The sequence below is a fragment of the Gasterosteus aculeatus genome, chromosome 14, assembly GCF_964276395.1.
Source record: "Gasterosteus aculeatus chromosome 14, fGasAcu3.hap1.1, whole genome shotgun sequence".
NCBI lineage: Eukaryota > Metazoa > Chordata > Actinopteri > Perciformes > Gasterosteidae > Gasterosteus > Gasterosteus aculeatus.
Window position 1 is genome coordinate 15,945,599 of NC_135702.1, and position 24,994 is coordinate 15,970,592.

A 24,994-nucleotide genomic window follows, 5' to 3' on the forward strand; every position below is an offset into this window, starting at 1 on the left:
TCCGCCTACAGGAGTATATATATATTATCTGCAATAAGCTGAGGACATTTTCTTACATACACATTGGTTGACCGTGTTCTGAATAGTGTTTTCAGGTTCACAGCTTATAGATCTTAGTATAACCAGCGTGATCATTGCATTTGATGTCCATGTGGCCAAGAGGGAGCATGTAAATGCAAAGGAGAACTGGACCCAGTACTGACCCTTGGGTCACTGTGGACAGCGACACGAGTGCGCTTTAAACGTGCTCTAAACTGTTGGAGAGCAGTCTCGCCAAAACCATCAAAACGGAGTTACTGCCAGTATCACCGGATAGCAACAGCTCCTTTGGACCTTGTAGAAGGGTCGTTTCTGCGCAATGCCTTTCTCTTAAACGTGATAGAAAACATTTTAGTTGTTGGCCTTTTAAAAAGGAGTTGTTGGGAATCTGTTAGCCGGGTTAGACCCTCATGGCTGCTTTTGAGCTGGGAAGCAGCTCCTCAGGGAGCTGAAGGTCCGGTGGTTCCACACTTCTATATCTCAACGGTTGAGGACGCTGTGCTTCTAGGAACACTTCTGCTGACTCTCTGGTCCAGGGGTCTTCAACGTTTTTCAGGCCAAGGACCCCCAAACTGATGGCGAGGTGGAGCAGGGACCACCTATTCTACGGCGTTTGCTCCCCCATCTTTTATTTTTGAGCTTGGCGCTCTTTAGACGTGAGCATGAACACGATCTGATTGGCTGGTGCCTGCGCTGTATTTGCATGAAAGGAGCTGTGAAGGAAGCGTGTCCAGCTTGAGAGCTGCTGAGGGAAGCTCAATGTGTGTGTTGTGGACTGAAAGATAACATCTTCTCCATCAATTTATCCGTTTGCTACAATATGTTGGATTCATGTTTAAAGACATTAAATTCTGAATCTGAAGACAAAAAAAAAATTGGTTGAATTTATTGTTCTCCAACACTATCGTCACAATTATTAACAGGATTTGTACTCTATGTGACTTTTACATGTATTTCCCAGCATTTAATACAAGAAAACACTTCACTTCAAAAAAGAATTAAAAATCATCCATTCACACAAAACAAAAGTACAGACCAAAGGTCAATTACTTAACGTCAGCATTCTAAGAAGTCTTTTCAAAGTATAGATCCAATTTTAACAGCAATTTTAATTTGATAAATTTGAACTAGACCAGTAAAACATTGTTTCCATATTCTCTCCACAAAGAAAGCCCACCTATACATTTGAAATCAAAATCACAGCTCTGAATAGTCCCAATTTAATGATGCAACAATGTGTTGATTTTCAAATCACCTGGAAAGACCAAAAACCTTCTGTAGGAGCCATTAGTTCTCAACGGCTCACTGAGATCAGTCACTACCTTCTTACTGCATGCAAAAACATTTAGTAGTATAATTGTTATAAATTAGAAAACAGGTTACAATTGTCAGGTGCAAAGAAATCATGATAAAAAGTATTGAAAGAACAAATCAAAGCATCAGAAAGCCCCTCCGATAATATCCCATCTCACCACACAATGTCTCTTTGAGATGTAATTCCAAACACATAAAAGGAAAAGCAATTGGATGGATGCACGTGTAACCATGGTTTCCAATCACTGCATGTGGACGGGGTGGGACCGGCCCCGTTCCTACTTAAAGAGAACATTTGTTTAAAGATACAGAAATGACCGTAGGGCATCGAAGATAAATACCATGGTACGGTATGAATGTTAATATGGTTCTAGTGCTTATGTGTAGATGGCAATGGAAACCTGTGGCTGAGCCCCATGTGACACCCCCGGTATCCGCTATGTTTACCAGTTTAATCCTACATCTCTACTGTATTTATAGAGATGTACCGATACCAACACTGGTATCAGAGACCGGTCCGATGCGGATTCAAGCTGGATTTGATGAATAAACATTCAGTAGATTTATATCTACGAAATGATTCGTTACATATAGTTAGACAAATAAAAAAGTATAATTAGGCTCGATGTTGCCTCGCACATAAAGATTGATCCCAGTCAGTGAGGCCTGCAGCTTATTGATTATACACTCGTATAATCGCTACTCTGTGTTGGTCAATATCCAACGAGCAGGTTTCACTCATGGCGACCTAAAAAGTCCTACCACTGAATCCATAGAACAGGACTCGATGAATCGGTCAGTCAAACATTCATGTCCAGCATTCCCACACACAGTATAGTAAGACTAGTGAAATGAACACACGTCTCTTTACTCTCCGTCCCGGCTCACTAGCAGCTTTGTGCTGCTGCAGCTGTGGGACTGACCTCAGCACAGTGCCATTGTCCGCTATATAAATACACAAAGTGCAACACAAACTGTCCAACTATGTCGCGCAGTTCATTGCAGCATCCTCACAGAACCCAAACAAGAAAAGAAATAATAGTAAAGACTTGCTTAAAGCTGCGCTCATCTTTTGGACCAAAAGTGTGTGCAAATTGTTCCCCCGCAGCAAATGATCAACTCTAAAACGACTCATTACAAGACGGGCCGGGTCAGAGACTACTAACCCAGTGGAGCATTCAGCCGCCACGCAGACAGCCATTTCTCAGGAGTACAAAAGACAAAAGAAAAAGCAACACAACTCTAAATGAAAGCCGATGCTGCTCCTCGTCTTGTCAGCAGCAACAACTTTAACGTGGCGATGTTGCGTTTGCTGCCTCTTCTGCAGCTAAACGCAGATCTAAGTCCCTTTTCTATGCAGCCTGTCGCAATGTGACGCATTTGATATCCTGCAGTCTGCATTCCGGACTCTCTGTGCGTTTACCAGGAAACGGTACCTTCCCTGATTAGTATAAAAGACGATTAAGATCAACGTATTTATTAAGTCCAGAGAATGGGCGGCTTCACATGGCCGGCCATATGAACATCCGTCTCATAAGACGAACCCTCTCACGAGCTCTTTGACAGATTCACCCGACTACGGTTGTCCCATAACAAGAGCATTGAAATGAAACAACAGAGAAGACATTTCACGTGTCATTTTACACAACTATACAATCTCCATATTCTTTTAGTGGTTTTCCCAAACCTCACAGAACAAACATGTGCAAAATAGTATGTTAAGTGTGTATATACAGTGATCACATGGCATCAAAAGAGAGAATTTCAGCGACCTTCTGCTGCATTTGAAGGGTTTTCATAAAGCCTTGAAATGATGACATCATATACCATATCATGACTTTGCATATGATGTACGAACAGTTTATATATTTAAACGTTCCAACACATTTTTATGGATGTAAAAGAGAACATCCTCTCATTTTTAGGTACCTACGCTTTAACAAACGGCCAGCGTCGCTGAAATGTAGCACAACAGCTGTAAAAAACAAGAAGAACCCAAGTGAAAGGAATGTGATCGCAATCCAACATAATAAAGTTAATTACCAGAACATCACTGAACTGAACGTCCTCACGGAAGGAGTCAATTCAGTCATTTCAGGCACCTCAAATTCATGCTGTGAAAGTAATTTGTCATGACTCTGAAATAACAAAGCAACCAGAATTGGATCATTATAACACATACATGTATTCGAAATAATATATTATATAGAAATAGACCTTTTTTTCTTAACTTGAGGTAAAAATAATGAAAAAAGGTGCGTCCAATATTTAATAAAATAGATCCATTGTATGTTACAGACCTCCCATCACCTGATTAAATAAAGAATATAGTCTTCACAGTCTTTCCCCAAGATATGTCCACTTGAAGTATGTACACAGTCCCACATATTCAGTGTGTTAAAGTTTCCCTCAGTGAGTCTCGATGACCACCGGCTCAAAAACACCAGCTGTTCCTCTGGGGAAACACAGAGACACACGGTCAGTTTGCACAACAGAAGGTGTCCTGGACGAACGGAGGGACCTGTACCTGTTGGAGAGCTGCGTCCCGCTGAGGGCGGTGGTCCCATCTTTGCAGACAAACAGTCTCAAGTTGCTGTCTGAAGAAAACGAGGAGGAAGAGTTACTCGTGTGACACCAAACGTTGAGCGGAAACCGAATCCCGACGACTTAAGCTGCGTCACACCTTCATTGTTGCTGCTGTCGGAGAAGTTCTGACTCTGGACAATCTTGTCCACAATGTCATCTGCATCAATGCGGGTGTCGTCCACACAGCTGGGCTGCTTCTCCACGCTCTCCTTCTTTCTCCTGGTGTTGGGGGGAAAAAGAACGCGTCTTAGAAGTACAAGAACATCGTGCAAGAAGCAAAGGAGAAGAAGTGTTACTTCCTCCTATGACTCTCTCACTTCGCCCAGCGTCTGATAACTAGAGCTGATTTAACAACTCCATGGGATTTATTAATACAACATCACCAGCTTCATCCACCGGTATGGTTCACAGCTGGATTGGTACGCAGCGCATTGCAATAAGGCAAGAAAAGTTACCGTTTCAATTCTACTTATTATCATCTGTTATGTTTTACCTGGTTTGTTGTCCTTTGGCTTTCTTTCTCGTGAGTGATGACTTTGTATTAGTGCAATGTTACCAGAACCCATTAAGCATCTCAACAGAGAGGGTATTCAAATCCTTTACTGCAGTAAAAGTACGAATACCGCAATGTGAAAATACACCACAACAATTCAAAACCTTACTGAAGTAAAAGTACGTCTGTATTTTTGTCTTTGTACTGGTTTGTGTTCAGTCTGTGGTCCAACGGAAAACTCCTCCCCGAAAGGGAAGAATTTCAGGCATGTAAGTTTACACATTCCTGAGATTCATTCTAAACCTGTATCGGTGAGATGGAGTTCAGACATGCACCACATGCATGAGCAGATCTTTGTCAAACGAGCAATAACATATTCCAGAACTTGCCAGCGCAAGTCACTGCTCCTGCAGAACTGACATTAATCAAAACACAATTACTACAGAAATACCAGACTCAAAGCTCGCCGAGGACAACTTCGTTTACAAGTCGTTTAAATGGCGCAAAAGCTTAAAAATACAAATATAAATCCGGTGTTACGTCCCTACTGGTGTTTGAACCTGTAAGGGTTGGGTAGGAAGGCAGGACTCAGATGCAGAGTTCAAAAGCAAAAACGACTTTAATAGTCAAAAAGGAAGCAAAGCAAAGGCCAACGGGCAAAAACACACACAGGAACTGGGGGCAAAAGGCAGGCAGGAACCAGAGACATCCAGGACGATAGACAGGGAACATCCAGGACGATAGACAGGGAACATCCAGGACGATAGACAGGGAACATCCAGGACGATAGACAGGGAACATCCAGGACGATAGACAGGGAACATCCAGGACGATAGACAGGGAACATCCAGGACGACAAACAATGACGCGACGGGAGACACACACCGATTAAATACACTAGGGAGGTGCAGGTGATTGGACCCAGGTGGAAACAATCAGACAATAACAGGGGATGACAGGACAAGGCAGGAAGAGAAGTTACCCAGGGAGACAAGAAGCAGAAAACTACATAATAAGACAGGAAATAAAACCACACCGTGACAGAACCTACTGGTTTGCCTCCGCTCGGGTGTTGTTGTTTACTTGACAGCAGCAGCTGTTTCCTGCCTCGTTCGCCTGATTTGTCACATATTCACAAACATTTTGCTGAAATCATCTCATATCTACTGCAGCAATTAGGATTGTATAGTGAGCACCACATCACTGCCACGTGTAAGGAAATACATATGATAGATGGATCCAGAAAGTATGGGACATCTAATAAATTCACAAATTCAAAAAAGCCCCAAAAGCCGATCGTTACAAAACGATGTGGTTCTGTCACATTAACACACCGAGCGTTGTTACTGCATGTTGCTCGGCCCTCTGTGACCCATCAACTCTCTCTATACACACACGTTACAAACTACCCTGTGTGCGTTGTACACAGAACCTGAATATCATGCGCACAGAGACTACACACTACTGAAAAATGGACAAAGAAAGTAACAAAGTAAAAAATGCATGTTGTTTTGATGTTTAAAACGAAATGAATAGAAAGATGCGGGTGTGTGTGTGTCTCCACCTGGAGGATCTGTTGGTCATGAGGGCAGCTGCAGAGGGCAGAGGAGGTCTCCCTGGTCGGGTGGGCGTGCCGTGTGGCTGCAGCTCGGTGGGGGTGGAGGGAGGTATCTGGGAGGGTGGAGCGAGGCCACAGGAGACGCTGCTGCTGGAGGACGCGTTCCTCTCGTGACTGAGGTCAGTCAGGCTGGAGCAGCGAGAGTGAGCTGTGCTGTAGCCTGGAGGGGACGGGAGGGTTATCATTGACACACGGAATTCACACACGGGGATCAATCATTTTTATGATTTAGTTTATGATGTTTGCCGCTGCCCCAGTTATAGCTGTTGAGCTGTATAACATATTTGTTGATCCTGGTCTTTGCTTGCTTCTGGTAAGCTTCATTCAAAGTAGATTCAAAACTACTACAGGGAGTATTTTATTACAATAACAGAATGTAAACTGTATTTCTGTTAATTTCCTTTTCAATTTTTAACCCACTGAAGTGACATAAAAAGTATTTTCTGCTTAGCGCCCATTTTGCAATCCAACATTACAGTCACTTTCATACCTTGGCATTCAAAATGCTATACCTGGGGGGGCAATACACACGCCACCTGAACAAACATCTAATTACCTACACTTTGTGTTTGTGTCCTATTAGCTCTGCCCTGTTCGATCACCACCACTGTTGCTGCTTCCACACATCTGCAACCTCATGTCATGGTTGATCAAACCCTCTCTGTCAAACACCACATCAAGCACAAAAAACACCTTTTTCCAACCCTCATCCTCCCTTTCATCACCTCACCACTCAACTACTCCTAAAGCATTCCATACGGCACAAAATGATCAACAAACTACAATAAATCCAGAGTTCAGCTCTCCCACTCCCAATTTACCTCTAAGTTAATACTAAATGTGAATTTTAACATATACCATGAGCTAAAACCATTGCAAACAGATGGGAGATCATTGATTCATATACTGACGATCAGTGGTCCTTAAATCAAGCCTTGCGGCACTCCCATCTTGTAGGTTTTCAGAGGTACCGTATTTTCCGCACTCCAACGCGCACTTAAAAGCCTTTCATTTTCTCAAAAAACGACAGTACGCAATTGGTTAATCGGTTGATCCATGCTGGTTGTACACGGCGCTCAAGGCGCTCTGCCAAACACACCAAAGCTCGATCTACGACGGCGAGATGCTGAGCGGCGCTCAACACGTGAGATATGGAGCTTGTTTCAGGGCGCGTCGGAGAAACAAAGCTGTCGTTCTCGCCGAGCACTTCATGAGAATAAAGAGCGAGAGACGGCGCCCTTTTCTCTACAGTAGCTGAACCATCTTAACGGGGAAAATAAGTTATTCTAAAAGCAGCCGAAGATTTAAGGCGTGGATGGCGAGGGGGGCGGCGGGAGCGGACGCACCTCACGGCATTGATCGGACCCTGAAAGCACCGTCTCCACCTCCCCACATCCGACCACATCCACCCGCCCCGACAAACGTTTGACTGCAGGATCTTATGCGCATTATAATCCGATGCACCCGATATATGAGAAATGTTCTAAAATAGGTCATTCATTGAAGGTGAGCCTTATAACCCGGTGCGCTTTATAGTGCGGAAAATACGGTAATCTTATTATGTTTTATGTTTATCCACACAGACTGCTGTCAGCCACATGGCCGAGGGATCCAGTAGTTATGGACAGATTTAAGTAAGCCAGTTTGTTGAGTAGTATTTGATGGTTTACGGTCTGCTTCAACAACTTCAAAGAAGTAACAGCATGTTGCTGTAGTTGAATCATTGTTTTTCTGAAAACACATTGCATAGTATCATGATGGGTCTATAGTTGCTTAACGGCTGTCTCTGAATGTGTGTATAAGGGTTATTATTATAACTGAGAAAAACTGTAATTGAAGAGTCAAAGATCATTCAACGGTCTTTTCTACAAGTTTTCAAAAAGAATAATAGTGTGCAGAAGCTTCTCTCATAGAACACAGGGTGGATTTGCAGTTTGTCTACCATCAATTGCTTCTGAGCCGTCCAGTCTTTACTGTGGAACCGTGCAGGGTGTACGTGATGACTCAGGTTGAGGAGCCTGTTCTACCAAAGCATCCCTGGACAAAGTCAAAGCTCCAGAGAGCCTCTAACCTGATATCTTGCTGTGCTGGCTGGCAGAGCTGGAGCTGCGGAAATGAGCAGTGTGAAAGACCTCATCTGGGCTGCACACACTCCGTCCCTCCTCAGGAAGCCCTGCGGAAAACACACACACATACATGGATCTTTAATATCGTCACTTTGTTATTAGTGGCATAGAGCGGTCAACAGCCAACCTGAAGACGCTCTCAATTTGTTGTTTCACTTCAATACAAAGAATTTCAGAGCTTAGGGCTCCCTGACGAAACCAAGGCTAAGAATCATTTTCATTCCTTCCCATTCTCTGTTTTAAAAAACTATCCATGTGAGCGTTAAACACATTGTTGGATTTTGGTCTTTCTTGGGTTTTGTTGAAAATAGGAAATCAGCAGAAAAATTAATAATATTATGATTGCATCAGTTTTGGACTTTACTGTTACAATGTGACTGTGTTCCCAAATATAATAACTGCAAAAATAAGAACCACATTGTAACAAGTTGGTTTAACCCTTCATTTCCATCCGGTTGACATGGACAGTTACCTGAGCTACGTACTGAAGACTGTTTGGGTTTGAAGGCTCCAGGACCCTCAAAAATGCCACCTAGCGTCTGCATGGTGGAATCAGTGCTCTCACCCTTACAGTCCAGCTGCAGGGTGGGGTCCCCAACCAAGACAGATGTGGTTGTGCATGGAAGTCTGATGGTAAAAACACAAAAGAAACTATGAGTACTACAAAAAGTCAGGAGCAGGTGCATGCTTGGATTCTAAAAACGTAAGGTAAGATCATAAAGTTTGGCCTGCGGCTGTGATCATTTTATTACAGTAAGGTTCTTCAAATGTTTCAAATTGGTTCTTTGTGGTCTGAATGAAATGTCTAACACATACTTTGGTCACAGGGATCATTATTGACTGCACCCTTTTCAACCTTCGTAAAATAAATAAACAAGTATTTGTAAATAAAATGTAATTATAGTATAATTTCAATCATTTTATTAAAGCAATAAGGTACGAGAGGCTGTACTTCATCGTCCAACAGTCCGGGGGCGTTGTTGGGCCAGACGTGGAACCGGCAACCCGGTCAGTGAAATTATAAGAAAAGTAAATAGCTGCCTTTCAGCGCAAAATAGTTGGAGCCACCATACGTTGTTGCGGTGCCAGCAACTTAATTATTGAATAAAGTCTATTGTCTCCTACGTGCGTCTGAGCGTCCTTACAAGATCCCACGGAGCGAGCTAATAACACGGCTACAGTTGTGTCTCATTCAGGGGTCAAAGGGGTCAAGTAACGAATTACAAATACTCACGTTACTGTAATTAAGTCGATTTTTTGGAGTGTTTTCTTCAAGTGTGTCATTTTACTCATACTTGAGTACAATTTACACCATGTAATCTACTTCGCTACTTTTAAAATCAGAAGTCGCTATTGAGTAGGGCTGCAACAACGAATCAATGAAATCGATAAAATTTGATTAATAAAAGCGTTGGCAACAAATTTCCTCATCGGTTCGTTGGGTCGCGAGACAGTCACACACTCCCGCCACTCATCCAATTCCTCACGCCAAGGAATCGGACTCCGGTCCCCGAGCCCTGTCGGCCGCAGCGTCCGCGATTTCTTGATTGCCATAAGATCTAGAAAGCGGCATTTCTCAGCGTTCAGATAGTAAACAGTTAAAGGAGTCACGATTATTTGAATCCTCCATGTCACTTTCTGTCGCCGGTAAAAGGCTTCGAATTAAGAGGGTTAAAAGACAGACGGACAAGACCTGTCCAATCTGAAGCGTCCGTCCTCTGCTATCTGCTATAAGGCCCTCTCCTTTCTGTAAGGAGTTAATGTCGTTGTGTTTTGCACTTCAGGGCCACCGTACGCGTCACTAAAGACCGAAATGACTGACTGTCACGCTCGATGCGTGACACGTGACCGCCCTGAAAGTGTGTCACGGGCAAAATATGCAAAGTCGACGTAACCTTTCACGGGAGCGCCGCGTCGTCCCGTTTTGACGTGAGAAACGTAACCTCCTGCTGTTTATTCGTCATCCAGCTGATCAAGCTAGCGTTAGCTCGCAAACAACAACAGTAAAGCAGTTAGCAGGACTAAGACATGTTTTTATTTACTCGCCTCTTTTGTTTATTCATTTTTCAATCTTGTATTTCGTTTCGCTTTGTCCCATATTGGTTATTGTTAACAAATATATTTGTGTGTGTTTAATGCTGTCATTTACGGTAAATGGTAAATGGACTGTACTTTCATTTGTCATTTGTACTCTAGTACTCTAGTACTTTTACTTGTAATTGAGTACAATTTAAGCAATGTAACAGTACTTAATTGTTTGCTTCCAAAAGCTCGCATTGCCCCCAACAGATCATTTGTGGGATTTCCAAGGTTTTTTCAGCAATCGCCACCGAGCTAACACCTAAAACGTCAACGGTCGTGCAAAATCTAACCTGTTACCTTGAGTGCGCATCGATATGGAACGCTCAGGTCAATGTGAACAGCAAGTGTACATTATCGCCCAATAATGTACCTCTCGTGACTCACTCTCAACCAATCAGAACACTGCATTTCATCTACCCGTGTTATAATGATTTTATAGTGTAGTCAAAATCGCTGAATTAGTGTATTTTCCTGCTCAGAAACGGGGAAAGACGCAAAGGGAATACAGGTCTTTGCACGTCACCTTCAGTCAGATAAATCATATCGCTTTGAACCAGTTACACCCTGAACAACAAGAGGCTCCCCAACGACGTCTGTTGACGTCGGCAAAACCCGGATCTGCCAAACAAGTTGTTTTCATTACTATTAATTCATCCCAGGAATCATTAAAAGAACGTGCAAGTTGTTTTGTTCTAGCGTTTGGGGGTTGGTAGACAATATCAGACAGCCTCATTAATGTGTACAAGAGTTTTGACTGGGGGGGGGGTCCACAGGGTCAGAATCTCTGAAACAGAGGCACTCACGTTTTAAAGCAGGGATCCCCGGACAGCAGAGTCGTTTCAATTGTTACCTTGAAAAAAAGATGGATGTTACTACACTTTAGTGTGTGTGTGTGTGTGTGTGTGTGTGTGTGTGTGTGTGTGTGAGGGGGGGGGGGGGTCATTTTCCTCACCTTCAGGATAGAATTGTCTTGTCGAATGTTTTTGGTGTCATAACCTTCAAGGATGCAGCAGCGAACTGTGGAGCCTGAACCAGCAAACTCTGCAATGTTGAGATCAGCAAAACCGAGCTGGAGCCACAACAACATGGACATGCACGGAGACAGACAGACACATGGACAGACAAAGACGGACAAGCAGTAAGACACACAGACAGACAGACATGCACACAGATGGAAATTTGATTAGTGGTTTTGGAATGATTAAGGCGAGTTCAAAACAAGTTTCTTTAGCTTTGTCTTATTTTGACTGTTTGCATTCATTTGCTGTGGATATTCAAGTTCCTAGAGGATGATTCTTTATGTTTTAAGGACTACTTAAATTCATCATCAAGTGAGTGCATTTGGGGAACCTAAACTGCAGCTTAATCCCTAAAGACGTTTTTTCCCCCAGTCCGTGAAACATTTTTGCAGTTGAATTATTATCACACATTTCAGAGTGTCTTTTATTAATCATTCTTACAGATTGTCCTTTTTACTATGTTTGAACAGACAGTGCAGGAAAACATTACTCGGCATCGTTACACCCTCGTAATCAAGCAGGAAAGAAAAAAGGCTCCCTGTCATCAGGGTATGATATGACAATATCCTAATCTTTATTATTGAGCTCAGGTGATGCTGTAAACTACATGACTGGTGCTTCAAGTTCAACTGTTACCAAACACACACACACACACACACAGACACACACACACACACACACACACACACACACGCACACACACAGCATTATCTTACTGGCTACTCATTACCTCTGACGGGGCCCTGTTACATGGCCCTGTAATGTTGACACAGCTCATTTCTGTACAGCTTTTAGCATCACTGACTACTCCGCTCTTTGAATCGGAGTTCACACCATATACTAATGAGGAGTTTTGATGTCCTCTATATTTTCCTGGTTACTACTCACATCGTCAAAAAATAAACGTACCTTTGAGAAGGACTTTCCTCCTTTGAGCTCCTGAACAGACAGAGAGCACAACAGTCCGTCAGAACACTCCATTCAACATAATATTACTATTTTTGTTGCACAGAGATGCTGTGGAAGAACCAGTTACTTGCATCATGCAGCAGGTATAATCACTTCTGCATTACAGTTATATTTAACATTTAGATTTACAATTAACATTTACATTTAACATTTAGATTTACAATTAACATATACATTTAACATTTAGATTTAGATTTAACATTTAGATTTAGATTTAACATTTAGATATAACATTTAACATTAAGATTTATATTTAACATTTAGATATAACATTTAACATTTAGATTTAGATTTACATTTGACATTTATATTATTTAACAACTTTGTGTTACTGCCAAACATTATCCTTGGAAAAGTTATTGCATGGATTTACATGAATTTCTCTCTAAATGTTTGAATGAATGAATATTGTCGTGCTTTTTGGTTCATATGATAATGCTAAATGTAGCAAAACTGCACAGGATTTTAGTGCGACATTTTACAAACGGCGCCCCATAGATTTTGGGGGTATTGGCACTGCCTTTAAATGATGATGAAGAGAAACAAGAGAGGGGGCTGCTGGGACTTGTAGTTTACCTTACGCACAGAGACCCGGCAGACACAGGGGTCCAACACTCCAGTGTTTGGACTGGCACTCATTTTACACACAAAAGAAAACTTCTTCCTCCATCGAACACAGTTCTGCTGCACCTCCTCCCTACACACACACACACACACACACACGGGTTGACAAATAAAACGTAATAGTCTCTTTCCAGTGCTGTCTGACCTCTGGTCCCCTGTTAACTGGCCCCTGACTAATTCACCATTAATTGTCACATAATATAAGAGACATATAATGTGCCAAACATGAGGTTGTATTATACTATTTTAAGTTATTGTTCCATTGTACGCAAGATGATTCCAATGTGGCCTCGGTCCTGAGGCAGATGCATGTCCTGCATCACGCACGGCCAAAGGCTCTTTGTCCACAGGCAAGATACGGTATCCATGTGATGTGCAGGCAAGCTGTGACCTCCGGCCTCAGAGGAGTTGACCAACGCTATTATCGTCCTGGTGTTCTTTAGTAGCGCAGCCAGCAGATGCCAATTTACGACAGGCTCCTTATTTCTCTCCCTATCTAGTCTATAACACTTACAATCTGCAATTCAATCATTTCAGCTGAAAAATGGCTAATAAATTGAAACAGAGCTGGATAAATTGTATTGACAGTTTGAGAGGCTTTATCTTTATTTTCTAAACACAGGTGCATGGGAACGAAATAATGTCTTAACATAATGTTGTCGCGTTGCTTGGTCGTACACGAATCTTTCTAATAAAGCTTCAATTGAATTGTAGCATTACATAATAATGCTGGATTCTGACTTTACAATGGATTTGTACGCAATAAAATGATTAAATCCAACCACATTTTTTATTACAAGATCCCACTTAATACGATTACCCTCTTGACTTTTACTTGACACTGACGTGTGAACTTGGATTTACATTTAGAAAACAGGAAGAAGGCCGGGGAATATGGCGGCAAATCAGGTTGATGCACGCGCGTAAATCAAACATGAGGTTCAGAGGGAACCTCAAAGCGTTCGATGAGATGAGAAGACTCCTTAAGCTGGAGAGATGAAAGCCTTAATGCGGAACGTGCTCCTCCTCTTTTCATTTGTGGAATTTTGCAATCAACAGCAGGAAGTGAGGACTCTTTGGACGGATCCTGGGTGTCTGTCTATCAGCAGGCGTTTCTCCCTAAACTAATGAATACAGAGCAAAGATCAACTACAACAGCTGAGGTTACAAATCTAATACTAAAGTTCTGCACTTTATTCTCTGAACACACGCAGGCATCAGCGTGCTTGGCTTGTCCCGACTTGGCTGATGGTATCTGTCCCTGCTCGTGTCGTCCAGCTCAACGTGCAGATTTAGTCATGCATGTTTTTCAACCACAGGAATAATTCCTGTCCCTCCCTCCAAAAACACTAAATTAAAGCTACATTGACCCACATAAGTATTCTTTGGAGCTCTGTTTGTGACCACATGTGAAATATATATGTTTTCTATTTTCTGTCACGCCGTCAATCATAGGAGCGTGTGTTAGTATCTGACGGCATAGTTTTCAAAGATAGATTTTAACATTATCTTTATAGAGAAAACTCCCGCCCTGCTTATCTGAAAGGTGACCTGCCGTTTACAGCCCCTCAAACAACCGGCTGCCTGGGAGGAGCAGAAAGCGCCGGACAGGTTCTGCCACTTCTTCTCTTACAGCCCGAGCTTCCGGCCTTCACAAACACACCATTGTACAAGTAGACACAAGCAACGCTTTCCGCCACAATGAAGCTACACTTTTAGAGCGTTTGACTCCCAAAGATCTGGAACAGTCTGACTTAGTGACCAAGGCGTACATCTTTTGTCATTTTGACGAAGTCTCTTTGCATTTCACTCCGTTGCATTTTGCATCAACATTTTTTGTTCAGTGTGTGTACTGTGTGTGATTACATACAAACTGGATGCAACATGAATGTCTTGCATCGCCTCAACCGGTCTAGACGCGCCGCGTACTCTGCTGATGCTACTAATATGTAGCTGTGTCGTTATCCTACACTATAATGACTATAATGTATGATATTCAGTGCAGTGATGGAATGTTGTAAAAATGACACATATGGTTCGATCCCGTTTTGTTAAAAGTGCCACGTCTCATAATAAGTATCGTACAAGCTCGGGTTACCCGCACACAGCGATGCTACTATTCATTCATCCTTCATTTATTCTGATTCGACAAACGTCTGCAGTGTCCCTACATTATGTTTGTTGTTTAATTTGGGTAAAACTTAATTAAAACAGATCTTAATTCATCTGCTTCCACTGAAATGAATTTGCGGCCCCTTGTTGTTGTTTTTTTAAATGTCCAAGTTCAATAAACGCAGGTGAGTCTTTGTTTGTACAATGATTTCCATTCAGACTGCTTAGTAGCTAAAGTTACAGAAAAGCCAAGTAATGACGCTGAAGGCATAAATTCAGTGAGGGGGACTGGAGAAGCCTGTGTGGCCCCCAGGGGCCCCGCTGTCTATGTGGGAGCGCCATGAGCTGATCGGGGTAAATCAATCACGTCGGTGCTGTTTAACGTTAGAAGCCGTTCTCCTCTCTGTTGTTATTTCATCAAGCACCAGATGCAACCCTGCAGCCCCCCTCACACCTCCGGTCATATCAGAGCTTATTCCCTCCCACCACCACCAGTGTCCAGACTCCCAAAGGCATCCTGGTCCAAGCCCCAACAAACTCTGCACGTTTAATACCTGTGCTTGTTTCAATAAATCCGTGTTAAAAGCTCAGAAGTCTCTCCTGATTGAAATGCAGTAAGTAGTTTTTAATAATCATAGTATAGTGCTTGATACTTGAAATCATCCTCCGAAAATCTAGATTATGGGTCACTTCCTCCTCCCTTGCTCTCTCAGTCATAGATCTGCTGGTGGCTAAATTCCCAGTCGTACTGGAAAGATTTCTGCTTTAGTTCCTTTCCAGTTGCAATGTGAACAAAATAAGCATTAATAAGAAAATGAAAGTCAAAGTGGCAAACCAGGAGTTCAAACTCCACAGTGCTGATAGCGCGAGGCGTAATAAAGCAGTAAAGGCGCGTCGGGACTACAAAGACCAAGCAGTGAAACATCATTGTGTCAAAAGGTCCAGCCTGTCCACGCTGAGTCTAAAATGTATCCGGGTCTGTTAGTGTTTCAGCGTTTTCAGTCTAAACCTGCAGGCCGTTAGTGTAAAGGAAGCATAATATATGCTTCTTTAAATGGAATTGTATTAGTGTGGACGTGGGTGACAAATGTGGAGTTCATTTTTTGAGCAAATAACTGGACACATTTATCGAAACAAATAGGACATTCAGGTGTGTCGCCCTAACGTTCCTGCTGGAGTTATTTGCATGCAGACAAATGTGCTGCCTGTTGAGTGAAGCACTGACGCACATTGTCTGTGTGCACTTTTGATCTCACGGCAGCTAACTGCTCCCAATGTGGGACTAATAAAGGATTGCTTATTATTACTATTACTGTTAAATAAATACTACTATAATAATAATACTGTTACCATGTATTTCACTATAATATTTTATAAAAGGTATTTATAAAAACATGTTTTAAAGGACAATTGTCTAATGACACTGTTTTAATTTTTTTCAAGTTTGAGTTCAATATTGCTCTCATTTCTATGCAGCGTTGAGGCCTAGCTTAGCACACACTGGAAGCTGGAGAAATGAGGCTACATGGCTCCAAACAAGAATAGCAAAGCAGACAATGTGTGGTTTACTTTCTTCCCTGTTTCAAGGCAAACTGGAATCGTGTCATCGCAGTGGGGCAGAAGGACCTGTGCTCACAGAAAAACTGGGCAGATTCAAAAAATGTCTGTGAAGAAATACTTACACAACAACTCGAGTCCCAGACGTGTTAAAATAACATATCTTTTTTTCACTTTGTGCGAAATTTTAAAAAAGGGGGGGGGGGTGTTTATTTGCTGACATATTGGAGAGTATTTGTCAGCTATAGAGGGATCCGGGAAACTTTTTCCCCCCCATCTTCCAATCTTAATGCTAAGCTGGGCAAACCACATTGACCACACATGAGGTTAACATTAACCATATTACCAACATTTACCACATCTGCGTTAAACAAAGAAACGATGAGCTGTTATTTACCCATCATCAAAGTTTACTTATTGATGAGTGGTAAGTTACATTTCTTTCTCCGGGAGGTTTAGTCTCTGCTTGCTAACTGTACAGAGAGTAAGTTTAACCAAGGGGGAAAACCTGAACATTAATGGTGTGCTCTCATTGGGTTAAACATGGAAAAATGTGATTTGGTCCAGAAAGGAGTGTCTATTTTTTGTTGAACCCGAAGATCATGAAAGAAACCAGCAGCTAATTCATATTGATCCACAACTGTAATTACCCAAACCGTATATGCCCACGCAGATATACCGAAGTTACATATTGAATAAATCACAGTTGCAAAAAACAACACATTCTGCTTTTTAGTAATTGAAATAATCTAAGTACCTGATAGAGAACCACTTTTAGTGCAACTACTTACAAAGATATAGTTCGTATTTCTGCCAAATAAGCAGGATGGAGAGGACTAGGAATTGCTTTGGCCAAGACAACTCCTGTGATCAGAGCCTGCAAAGGTCCAGACGTAAAGAGAAGCTTTCCATCCTGCATAGTAAATTATTTTGCTCCCTCCGGCCAAGGAGCCATTGCACAAGTGACTTAACCTCCACATGGTTCCTCAGAGCGGCAGCGAAAGATCTGTAACATAAACTGCAGTGGACTGGTTGAACTGCAAGACAAGCGGTTTGACACCGGTTTGACAGCGGTTTGACAGCGGTACCAGCTCTTATCTGAGGTGGCAAACTAACAACAGAGGTCAGACATTCACTCCCTACACACGCTATCTTGTAATAAATAGCTTCAGATATTGAAATGGGGGAAAATGCATTTATGAATCGATGTCAGTAGGAGCAGATGAACATGAAGAAAGGTTTCATCAGGTTTTAACAAGGAAGTGATAAATTGTTCTAAATACCTGGATGACAAAATGGCAAAGTCCCCGCCATGAATCAGCCGGATTTTGCAGAAAAGAACACCGTTGACGAAAGGCACTGCTGTAAGCTCCTCCAGTGTAAAGTGCACTTGAAACTTGAACCTCTTCTTTTTCATCAAAAAAGACATTGTTTCCAGGTTTTCATGGTATGATGATAACTGCCTATGAATGAAAACTGTAAAATATAGATAATTGTGTTGATCCCGAGTAGAACATTCTACTTTGCTTGAAGATCAGTCATCTCGGAAGTTGTTTTTAGACCTGGAATTGGAAGAGAAAAAAATACACGTATTAAAAGTTATAACCAGAACAAGATGAACTCGGTGTCTTTTGCGACTGCGTGATCGCTGCAGCACCGACAGCTTTGGAAATCGTGTGCTCCGTTTATTTTTCTATCCGACATTGCAGAACGGACACTCTCTTCTTCTCACAGTCACTTGGTGTATTCTAATAGTTCAGACACTGTCTGCACGACTGCGTTTCTCTTAACACCAACACATTCGATCGGTGCACAAATATGCCACGCAAACACCGAAATCGTTCGGCGGCTCAACGCCTCCGATGCAAAGCTCACTGACCCTTTTCGTTCCGTCCGTCTGGATAGAACGCGGCACACAAGTGGAGCCGTCTCGGTTTTCAGTGCATCTTCACCAACTTTTGTCTCTCCAGCAAAGGTTTCTCAAGAAGTCAGTGAGATGTGCTCCGTGAACGTCTCACGGGGCCAGTTAGGGACCGTCCACAAAGTCTGAGCACGGGCGTGAAAGGAAGATACCCTTCGTAGGCAGGATGTGCATATGTGGAAATGTCCTATAGCCAGTGGCAGCTGTCCAATATATGGCATGGCCACACCTTGAGCGCCCCACCTATAAAACATTAAATAGAAATAATAATGCATTATACGCATTGTCAATATGTGTGGTTTTAAAATATGGAATGTGCCTAGTAATATTTGTAAGTTGTGATATATGAAGTATATGATCTTCCTACACGTCCCCGGAAGTCATATAAAATCCTGTCTCCATGCGCAGGCGACAAGACTGACATACAGTACATACTATAACATTTGATATATATAGAGGGAGGGACCAGAGGAGGAGGTGACAACAGGACTTAATGACTACAACGCCCCCCAAAGCCCTGACCTCTGGGCTCATGAATTCTTTTGAACACAATGTTATGTCCCACCTAAAAGCATGTACCCGTCCAGGGTGGCCTACAGGTGGCAATCTGAAAATCTGGTGACCTTCTGCAATCAAAAAAAGTTCTCAACACTCTAAAGACAGTGGATATGATAGTGGACTTCAGGAAGAACGTAGCTCCACCAGCCTCTATCCCCCTGTGTGGAGTCCTTCCGCTTCCGGTGCTCCACCATTATCCACAACCTCAAGTGGGAGCAAGGCATCAGCTGGTCTGCTAAGAGGGTGATTGGCTGCAACCTGCCGTCCCTCCAGGACTTGTTGGCTCCTGTAGGACTCTGAAGTGCGCAAGACAGATGGTGGAAAAAAAAAAAGTTCAACAAACAGCAGGAGGCAGAGGTCCATCAAGACCAAGACCTCAGACTGGATTCTCATTTACGCTTTTACTGTCTGTACCTTAATTTGTTGATAGACCATGTAATTGTGTTACAGAAAGTAATGTACTTTAACACTACATGACATCATTCACCCATTCATACGCTGATGACAGGAGAACCACACACAGTGACACCTGCCCATCAGTGACTAACATCCACACACTGTGGTCGCAGCTACAGGAGCAAGTGTCTTGCCCAAGGACACATCGACATGCGCGTTAGCAGGGCCCGGGATCGAACCGACAACCCCTCTGATTAGAGGACGACCGTGCTCCCCACTCACCCACAGTCGCTCCACAGAAAGGAAAAGACAGCACTGCACATCACAAATAAAAACAACATAGGGCAATCTCCTTAGGGAGACCTGTCCATGCAGAGCTATAGCAGTCTCAGGGCAGCGCAGACTCGTTCCTGTCTGTTGGGCCAAAGATTCTCATCCACATCGACCGAATATCTTCTCTTTCGATGCAGCATGGAAAGAATCTTTTAGAGTGTCTTATTCAGCCTCTGCAGGGTCGATGTGGCGCAGAGGCTGTGCTGGGAACCGCACGTTTGGCGGTTCGAGCCCCGGCTGCCCCATGTCCCATGTCGAAGTGTCCCTGAGCAAGACACCCTACCCCTAATTGCTCCCCACGCAAAAATGTAAAAGCCATGGGTTAAAAATGCAATGTAAGTTGCTCTGGATAAAAGTGTCAGCTAAATGACCTTTAATTGTGATGTCATCGTATGCTGCATCCATGGCAGCCAGAAGGGTCATCTGTGTATATGGCGTGAGATCACACACTTTCCATCTCCATGCGGAGGAAAATTCCTCAATGGGGTTAAGGGATGTGGAGTAGGATGGAAGAAACGCCATCAGCATCCTGTTGGGGGTTTGCAAACCATCGCCTGATGATGTTGGAGCCACGGAAACTGTCCCCAAACCATCACGTACTTTGGCAAGTCATCTCCAATCTGATTCGTCTCTTCCTCTCCCCGTCCAATTCATTGTCCTTCCATTGTCAGATAATATTGTGTTGTGCTCCGGCTATTTATATACTTTGTATGTTTCATCAGAGAAAGTCAAGATTCACCTGGGAGCAGTTTACCAATTTAGGACTAATGGAAATGTTTGACATATTACAGTTTTGACATCACTCATACTGTATGACAACTTATTTGAATGTAAAGACTTATGCAATTTTAATCAACACGTCATAAGCAATTGATAATGTCAGAAACACCAGAGAATTGTACATAATGATTTGCAGGGATGTACTAAAGCATTTACAGCTTGTTCAAAGAAATGAGAAACTGCTTTTTTGACGTGCACCAGTGACACAATGATGTGAAGATTGAACAGGTAGTTTTCAGAATTTTAATTCTGATCTGAAAAATGTACCAGTGACTGAGAAAAACTGTAATTATTATTATTAATATAAGTAATATTATTAAATATATTATCTGTTTGACTGTTATTTGTATTTTATTTTGTATTGTATTTTATTTTTCTATTGTAAATGTAAATGTTTATATTCCTGCATTGTGTTCATTTGCCTCAGTGTCTTTTTGTCCAATGTTTGCACCAACAGTCATGACAAATTATTTTCATGTCCAACCTACTTGGCAACAAATGTTTCTGAACGGAGGAGCTGGACTCTAGTTGGACTTGGGGAGACGGACTCTGGTGGGACAAGAGGAGCTCATCTGTATTTCAGAATGATTCTTCAATCCTTCAACTCCAAATTAGGGACAAATCATTTCAGACAACACAGATTTCTTCCTTAAATGAATATTACAGATGAATATACTACTGCTCCACCAGTGATGCAACTCGCGTGTACACACTGACCTCTTCTGGTCCTTTAATAGTGATGCAGCCAGTAGTAAAAAGAACTGTTACAAAAACATTTTACTTATATTTTATTCAGTTCTGAGGACATACACACTAACTGGAGTGTGCTGGACTCACTGTCGTGCTTCAGGGTAAACCGCAGGATGACTTGAGGACCAAGAATGAAATGTTCAGCAAACAGCAGGGGGATGACTTTCCGCTACTTTATAGTAAAAACCTTATTTCAATATTAAATACAATGTATTAAATAACATAAACACACATTGCCTCTTCACTGCTTCAGTGACTGTTTTTCCAATTCATAAACAACACATCAAAATCCTGCACACACTTCCCTCAAGGCAACTTTTGACAAACTTTTAATTCTGAAGTCTGTGTGCATGCACTCTTCTATGTACAAGGCACACACACACACACACACACACACACACACACCCTCACACACACAGTCTTTATTGTGCATCCTCAGCTTGCTGTGGAGGAGGTGGAGGTGTTTTGGGCCTGCTCTGCTCCTCAGGTCCTGCCCCGTCCACTGCTGCAGAGCTGCTGGGGGGAGCTGCTACCTCACTCCCAGTCTGTAGGAATTTGCGCAGGTCTTTAAGTGCAGGTCTAAGCATCTGAACTAATGCCAGAAGAGCAGCCTGGGTTCCCTCCAAGGCCTGGGCCTGCCTCTCTTGGGCGAATGCCTGAGCCTCCTGGGAGCGCCGCATCACGTGCAGCAGGTCGTTCTGGCCCTCCAGGTGCTGGGCGATCTGTCGGATGTGAACGTTGGTGACCCTCTGCTCCTGCAGCAGGCGGGCTGAGTTGAGGGCGATGCGACTCTTCAGCTCCTGAGGTTTGGCCTGACCCTGAGGGGGAGGAGGGGACGCCGCGGACGAGGCCAGCATCTCCACGGGAGCCTCAGCGGTGGGCGTTGAGTCGCTTACAGTAGTGGTGCAGTACTCCACTACACTTCCATCCTCCAGGTTGTGGAAAGTTGTTTCCGCTGGACAAAGAACAGGAAAACAGTTGTTTTATTAGTTATTACTAACTTTCACTTTGGGGGTTTCCATGCAAACATCAAAAGTGAAACCATAGTATATATAGTCCCCATGTTACCCACAGCAACAGCTAATAGTCTTTGTTGTGTCATTTTCTTGAGGTTAAAACAAGAAGGTCAATAGCACTGTCAGAGTCAGGATGTGGTCCACGGTGGAGTTTTTCATCTGGAAGGTCATAAATATGCTAGATGGAGTCTCCTTGAAGCTGATTAACTCTACATGTCATCATTCATACAGAGATGAGCTGCCATACGCAACTAACAGTCAGACGACAATCACAACGACCACGGGAGCAACTCGGGGGGGGGGGGGGGGGGGTGTCTTCACCAAAGACAGGAACACGTCCATACGGACTAGCGGAGCCGTGGATTGAACTATGACCCTGCTCTACCCCTGAACCACAGCCGCCATGCATATGCAACTTATTTCGTCCTTAAATTACATTCAACCCCCTCTTTGTTGGACACGTAGACTTTTCTTAATCGTCCCTAATTTTGTGTCCAAAGGTGTATTCATTTGACAGATCAGCTGGTTCTTAAAATCTGAGAATGAATGATGTCATTATGAAGTAAGGATTCACTTCACAAAGAAAAATGCTGCCTGACATCAGGACGTTGAAGTGATGAACAGAGAACGAGAAGTGCAGCAGGGGGATGACGGCTCCTTATCTAGGATCTAAATGTTTCCTGCAAGCTGCTAGAACAGCGATCGCTGCTGATCGAACTTTAGAGTTCTGACATAGAACAGTAACTTATCAGAAAATGCTCAAGATCCACCTTCCTGCAGGAAAATGATCAAAGAGCAGATTCTTCTCTGATTTCTCTTCATGTCAGCTTACAGTTGGCCTGTTTGCCTCCGGCGTGTGCTGGCAGACTTCACCATGATCACAAATCACAACCAATGAATTCCATATACGAAGAGCTACTCTGATGAGGGGATTTGCGGTGTCAGGTTGATAGTATCATGTGGTTAGTAGAAATAAACTTACCATTCAGTGGCTTTGCTTCATCACAGACTGTTACTGAGCCTGCCGGAAGAGCTGGAAGACACACACAGAATATGATGCTAAAAACTCCAAACAGGAAACGGATGAAAAATAATTCAATTAGTAGGTTCACAACAAAAACACGTGACTCATCCTTTTAAAGTTTGTTTTCACTGGTTCTATCACTGTAAATGCGTCCGATGCTGTGTGATTCACACACCTGATCACAACAACAACAACAACAACAACAACAACAAGAGTCGGGCACAATCCAGTGCCGGCGTCCTGTCTGATATCACATTGCATGTGTGGAACTATCCTGTGAGTAAAGCCGCATCTGGTCACTGCTGCCGCGTCTTCGCGTGCACTTTATTACTGCAGCGTTACACGTGACCGTGGCGGTGCGCGCGCGCTCCTTACTCTCTGCCAGCGTGACGGTGGTGGCGGTGCTCACGGTCACAGGTAAGCCCATCTCCGCATCCGAGTCCCCCGCGGGCAGGCTGATGATGGTGGCCTCCCCCAGCAGGTTACAGATCCGCTGCTGCATGGCCGTGAGGATGACGGGGACCGGGGTGCAGTCGGCGGAGGTCCCCTCTATGGCAGCCCGCGCCTGGGCCACTTTCCGCCGGACCTCCGTCTTCATGTCGGACCACTTCTTCTTCACCTCGGGCAGCTCTCTGGGACAGGTGGTCACGGCGTTTACCTTCCGCAGGATGTCCACCCACGCGTTATTCTTGGCCATGTGGGTGACTCCAGCGTTGAAGTGGTTAACCAGTGTGTGTTTCTGTTTCTCTATTTCTTCCACTATAATGTCCACCTCTCTCTCCGAGAAATTCATTTTTCTCTTTTTCGCGATCGATGCCATTACTGCGAAAATTCGTCTTTTGTTGAAGTAATTGTGCGTAGTGTACGCAAAATAGTAGGCTTTACTCAATTGAAATGCGCAACGTAATGGCTACCAGAATCGGCGTCTTCTTCCTACTAACAACGCTTACGTTAGCTGGGCGTGAAGTCCCGCCCACTGACACCCCATTGGTTGAATGTCTCGCGGTCATGCCTTGTACTCTGTGACTATTGGCTTAATCGAATGCCAATAATCAATGATCTCGATTATTTTCATTAGTAGCTCCTTTCATATTACAGTCTTACTTGGTGACTAATAGTTGTTGTATTTTATGTTTTCATTTCAACAATTCTGTAACAGAAAGCATTAAGCAGTAAATAAAAAAACAAACACAGTGAGGGACGAACTTTTCATATGTTGCCTTACATTTGTACTGAATAAAATGTTAAACTAGTAAAATGTTATATGTTAAACCAGTATAATCAATATTTCGCAAATGACTGTAGTGCCATTTTAGCTTCTTGCACAAGGACAGTAATAACAGAAAGACTCATTCTCATTGTATCATTTATTATTCTTTGCATTCTGTCGTTTGTGTGTGTGTGTGTGTGTGTGTGTGTGTGTGTGTGTGTGTGTGTGTGTGTGTGTGTGTGTGTGTGTGTGTGTGAAGCAAAACAAAAGAAGTATATCTACTTACACTATCTTTCGACATTTTTGTCAATAACATAAACTGAAATGAAACTATAAAATGCATGTAATAGTTGAAAAAGAAAACCCCACCAATAAAAATGTAATGACCTTTGCAAATGAATATTTATGTGTACCAGTTACCTGTTACCTAATACATGAATGTTTGGGGATTTACAATGTGTAAAGCC

General features: G+C 43.0%; 2 protein-coding genes across 2 annotated transcripts; both read right to left on the bottom strand.

The window, feature by feature from the left end:
* Nucleotides 1-909: 909 nt before the first annotated feature.
* eeig1b (estrogen-induced osteoclastogenesis regulator 1b) lies at nucleotides 910-18,617 on the bottom strand. Its single transcript, XM_040198149.2, has 12 exons — nucleotides 18,419-18,617; nucleotides 17,823-18,101; nucleotides 12,823-12,943; nucleotides 12,187-12,216; nucleotides 11,211-11,327; nucleotides 11,062-11,108; nucleotides 8,649-8,803; nucleotides 8,122-8,223; nucleotides 5,997-6,210; nucleotides 4,037-4,158; nucleotides 3,881-3,950; nucleotides 910-3,808 (listed from the first exon to the last, which is right to left on the bottom strand). The coding sequence occupies exons 2-12, from the start codon at nucleotides 17,966-17,968 to the stop codon at nucleotides 3,763-3,765; spliced, it is 1,170 nt and encodes a 389-aa protein (XP_040054083.1). The 5' UTR covers nucleotides 17,969-18,101; nucleotides 18,419-18,617; the 3' UTR covers nucleotides 910-3,762.
* A 2,685-nt stretch (nucleotides 18,618-21,302) lies between these two features.
* On the bottom strand, nucleotides 21,303-24,928 carry naif1 (nuclear apoptosis inducing factor 1). Its single transcript, XM_040197920.2, has 3 exons — nucleotides 23,693-24,928; nucleotides 23,276-23,326; nucleotides 21,303-22,232 (listed from the first exon to the last, which is right to left on the bottom strand). Exons 1-3 carry the CDS (start codon nucleotides 24,135-24,137, stop codon nucleotides 21,700-21,702), a joined length of 1,029 nt encoding a protein of 342 aa, XP_040053854.2. The 5' UTR covers nucleotides 24,138-24,928; the 3' UTR covers nucleotides 21,303-21,699.
* Nucleotides 24,929-24,994: the final 66 nt, after the last annotated feature.

Excerpts from the sequence above, each read along its gene's own strand:
- eeig1b (XM_040198149.2), bottom strand. The coding sequence starts at position 17,968 with ATGTCTTTTTTGATGAAAAAGAAGAGGTTCAAGTTTCAAGTGCACTTT. Across the intron at positions 12,217-12,822 it reads GCCGGGTCTCTGTGCGTAAG|GAGCTCAAAGGAGGAAAGTC; the intron begins GTAAACTACAAG and ends CTGTCTGTTCAG. Across the intron at positions 8,804-11,061 it reads GGGGATCCCTGCTTTAAAAC|ACTTCCATGCACAACCACAT; the intron begins GTGAGTGCCTCT and ends TTTTACCATCAG.
- naif1 (XM_040197920.2), bottom strand. The coding sequence starts at position 24,137 with ATGGCATCGATCGCGAAAAAGAGAAAAATGAATTTCTCGGAGAGAGAG. Across the intron at positions 23,327-23,692 it reads CACCGTCACGCTGGCAGAGA|CTCTTCCGGCAGGCTCAGTA; the intron begins GTAAGGAGCGCG and ends TGTGTCTTCCAG. Across the intron at positions 22,233-23,275 it reads TGAAGCAAAGCCACTGAATG|CGGAAACAACTTTCCACAAC; the intron begins GTAAGTTTATTT and ends TTCTTTGTCCAG.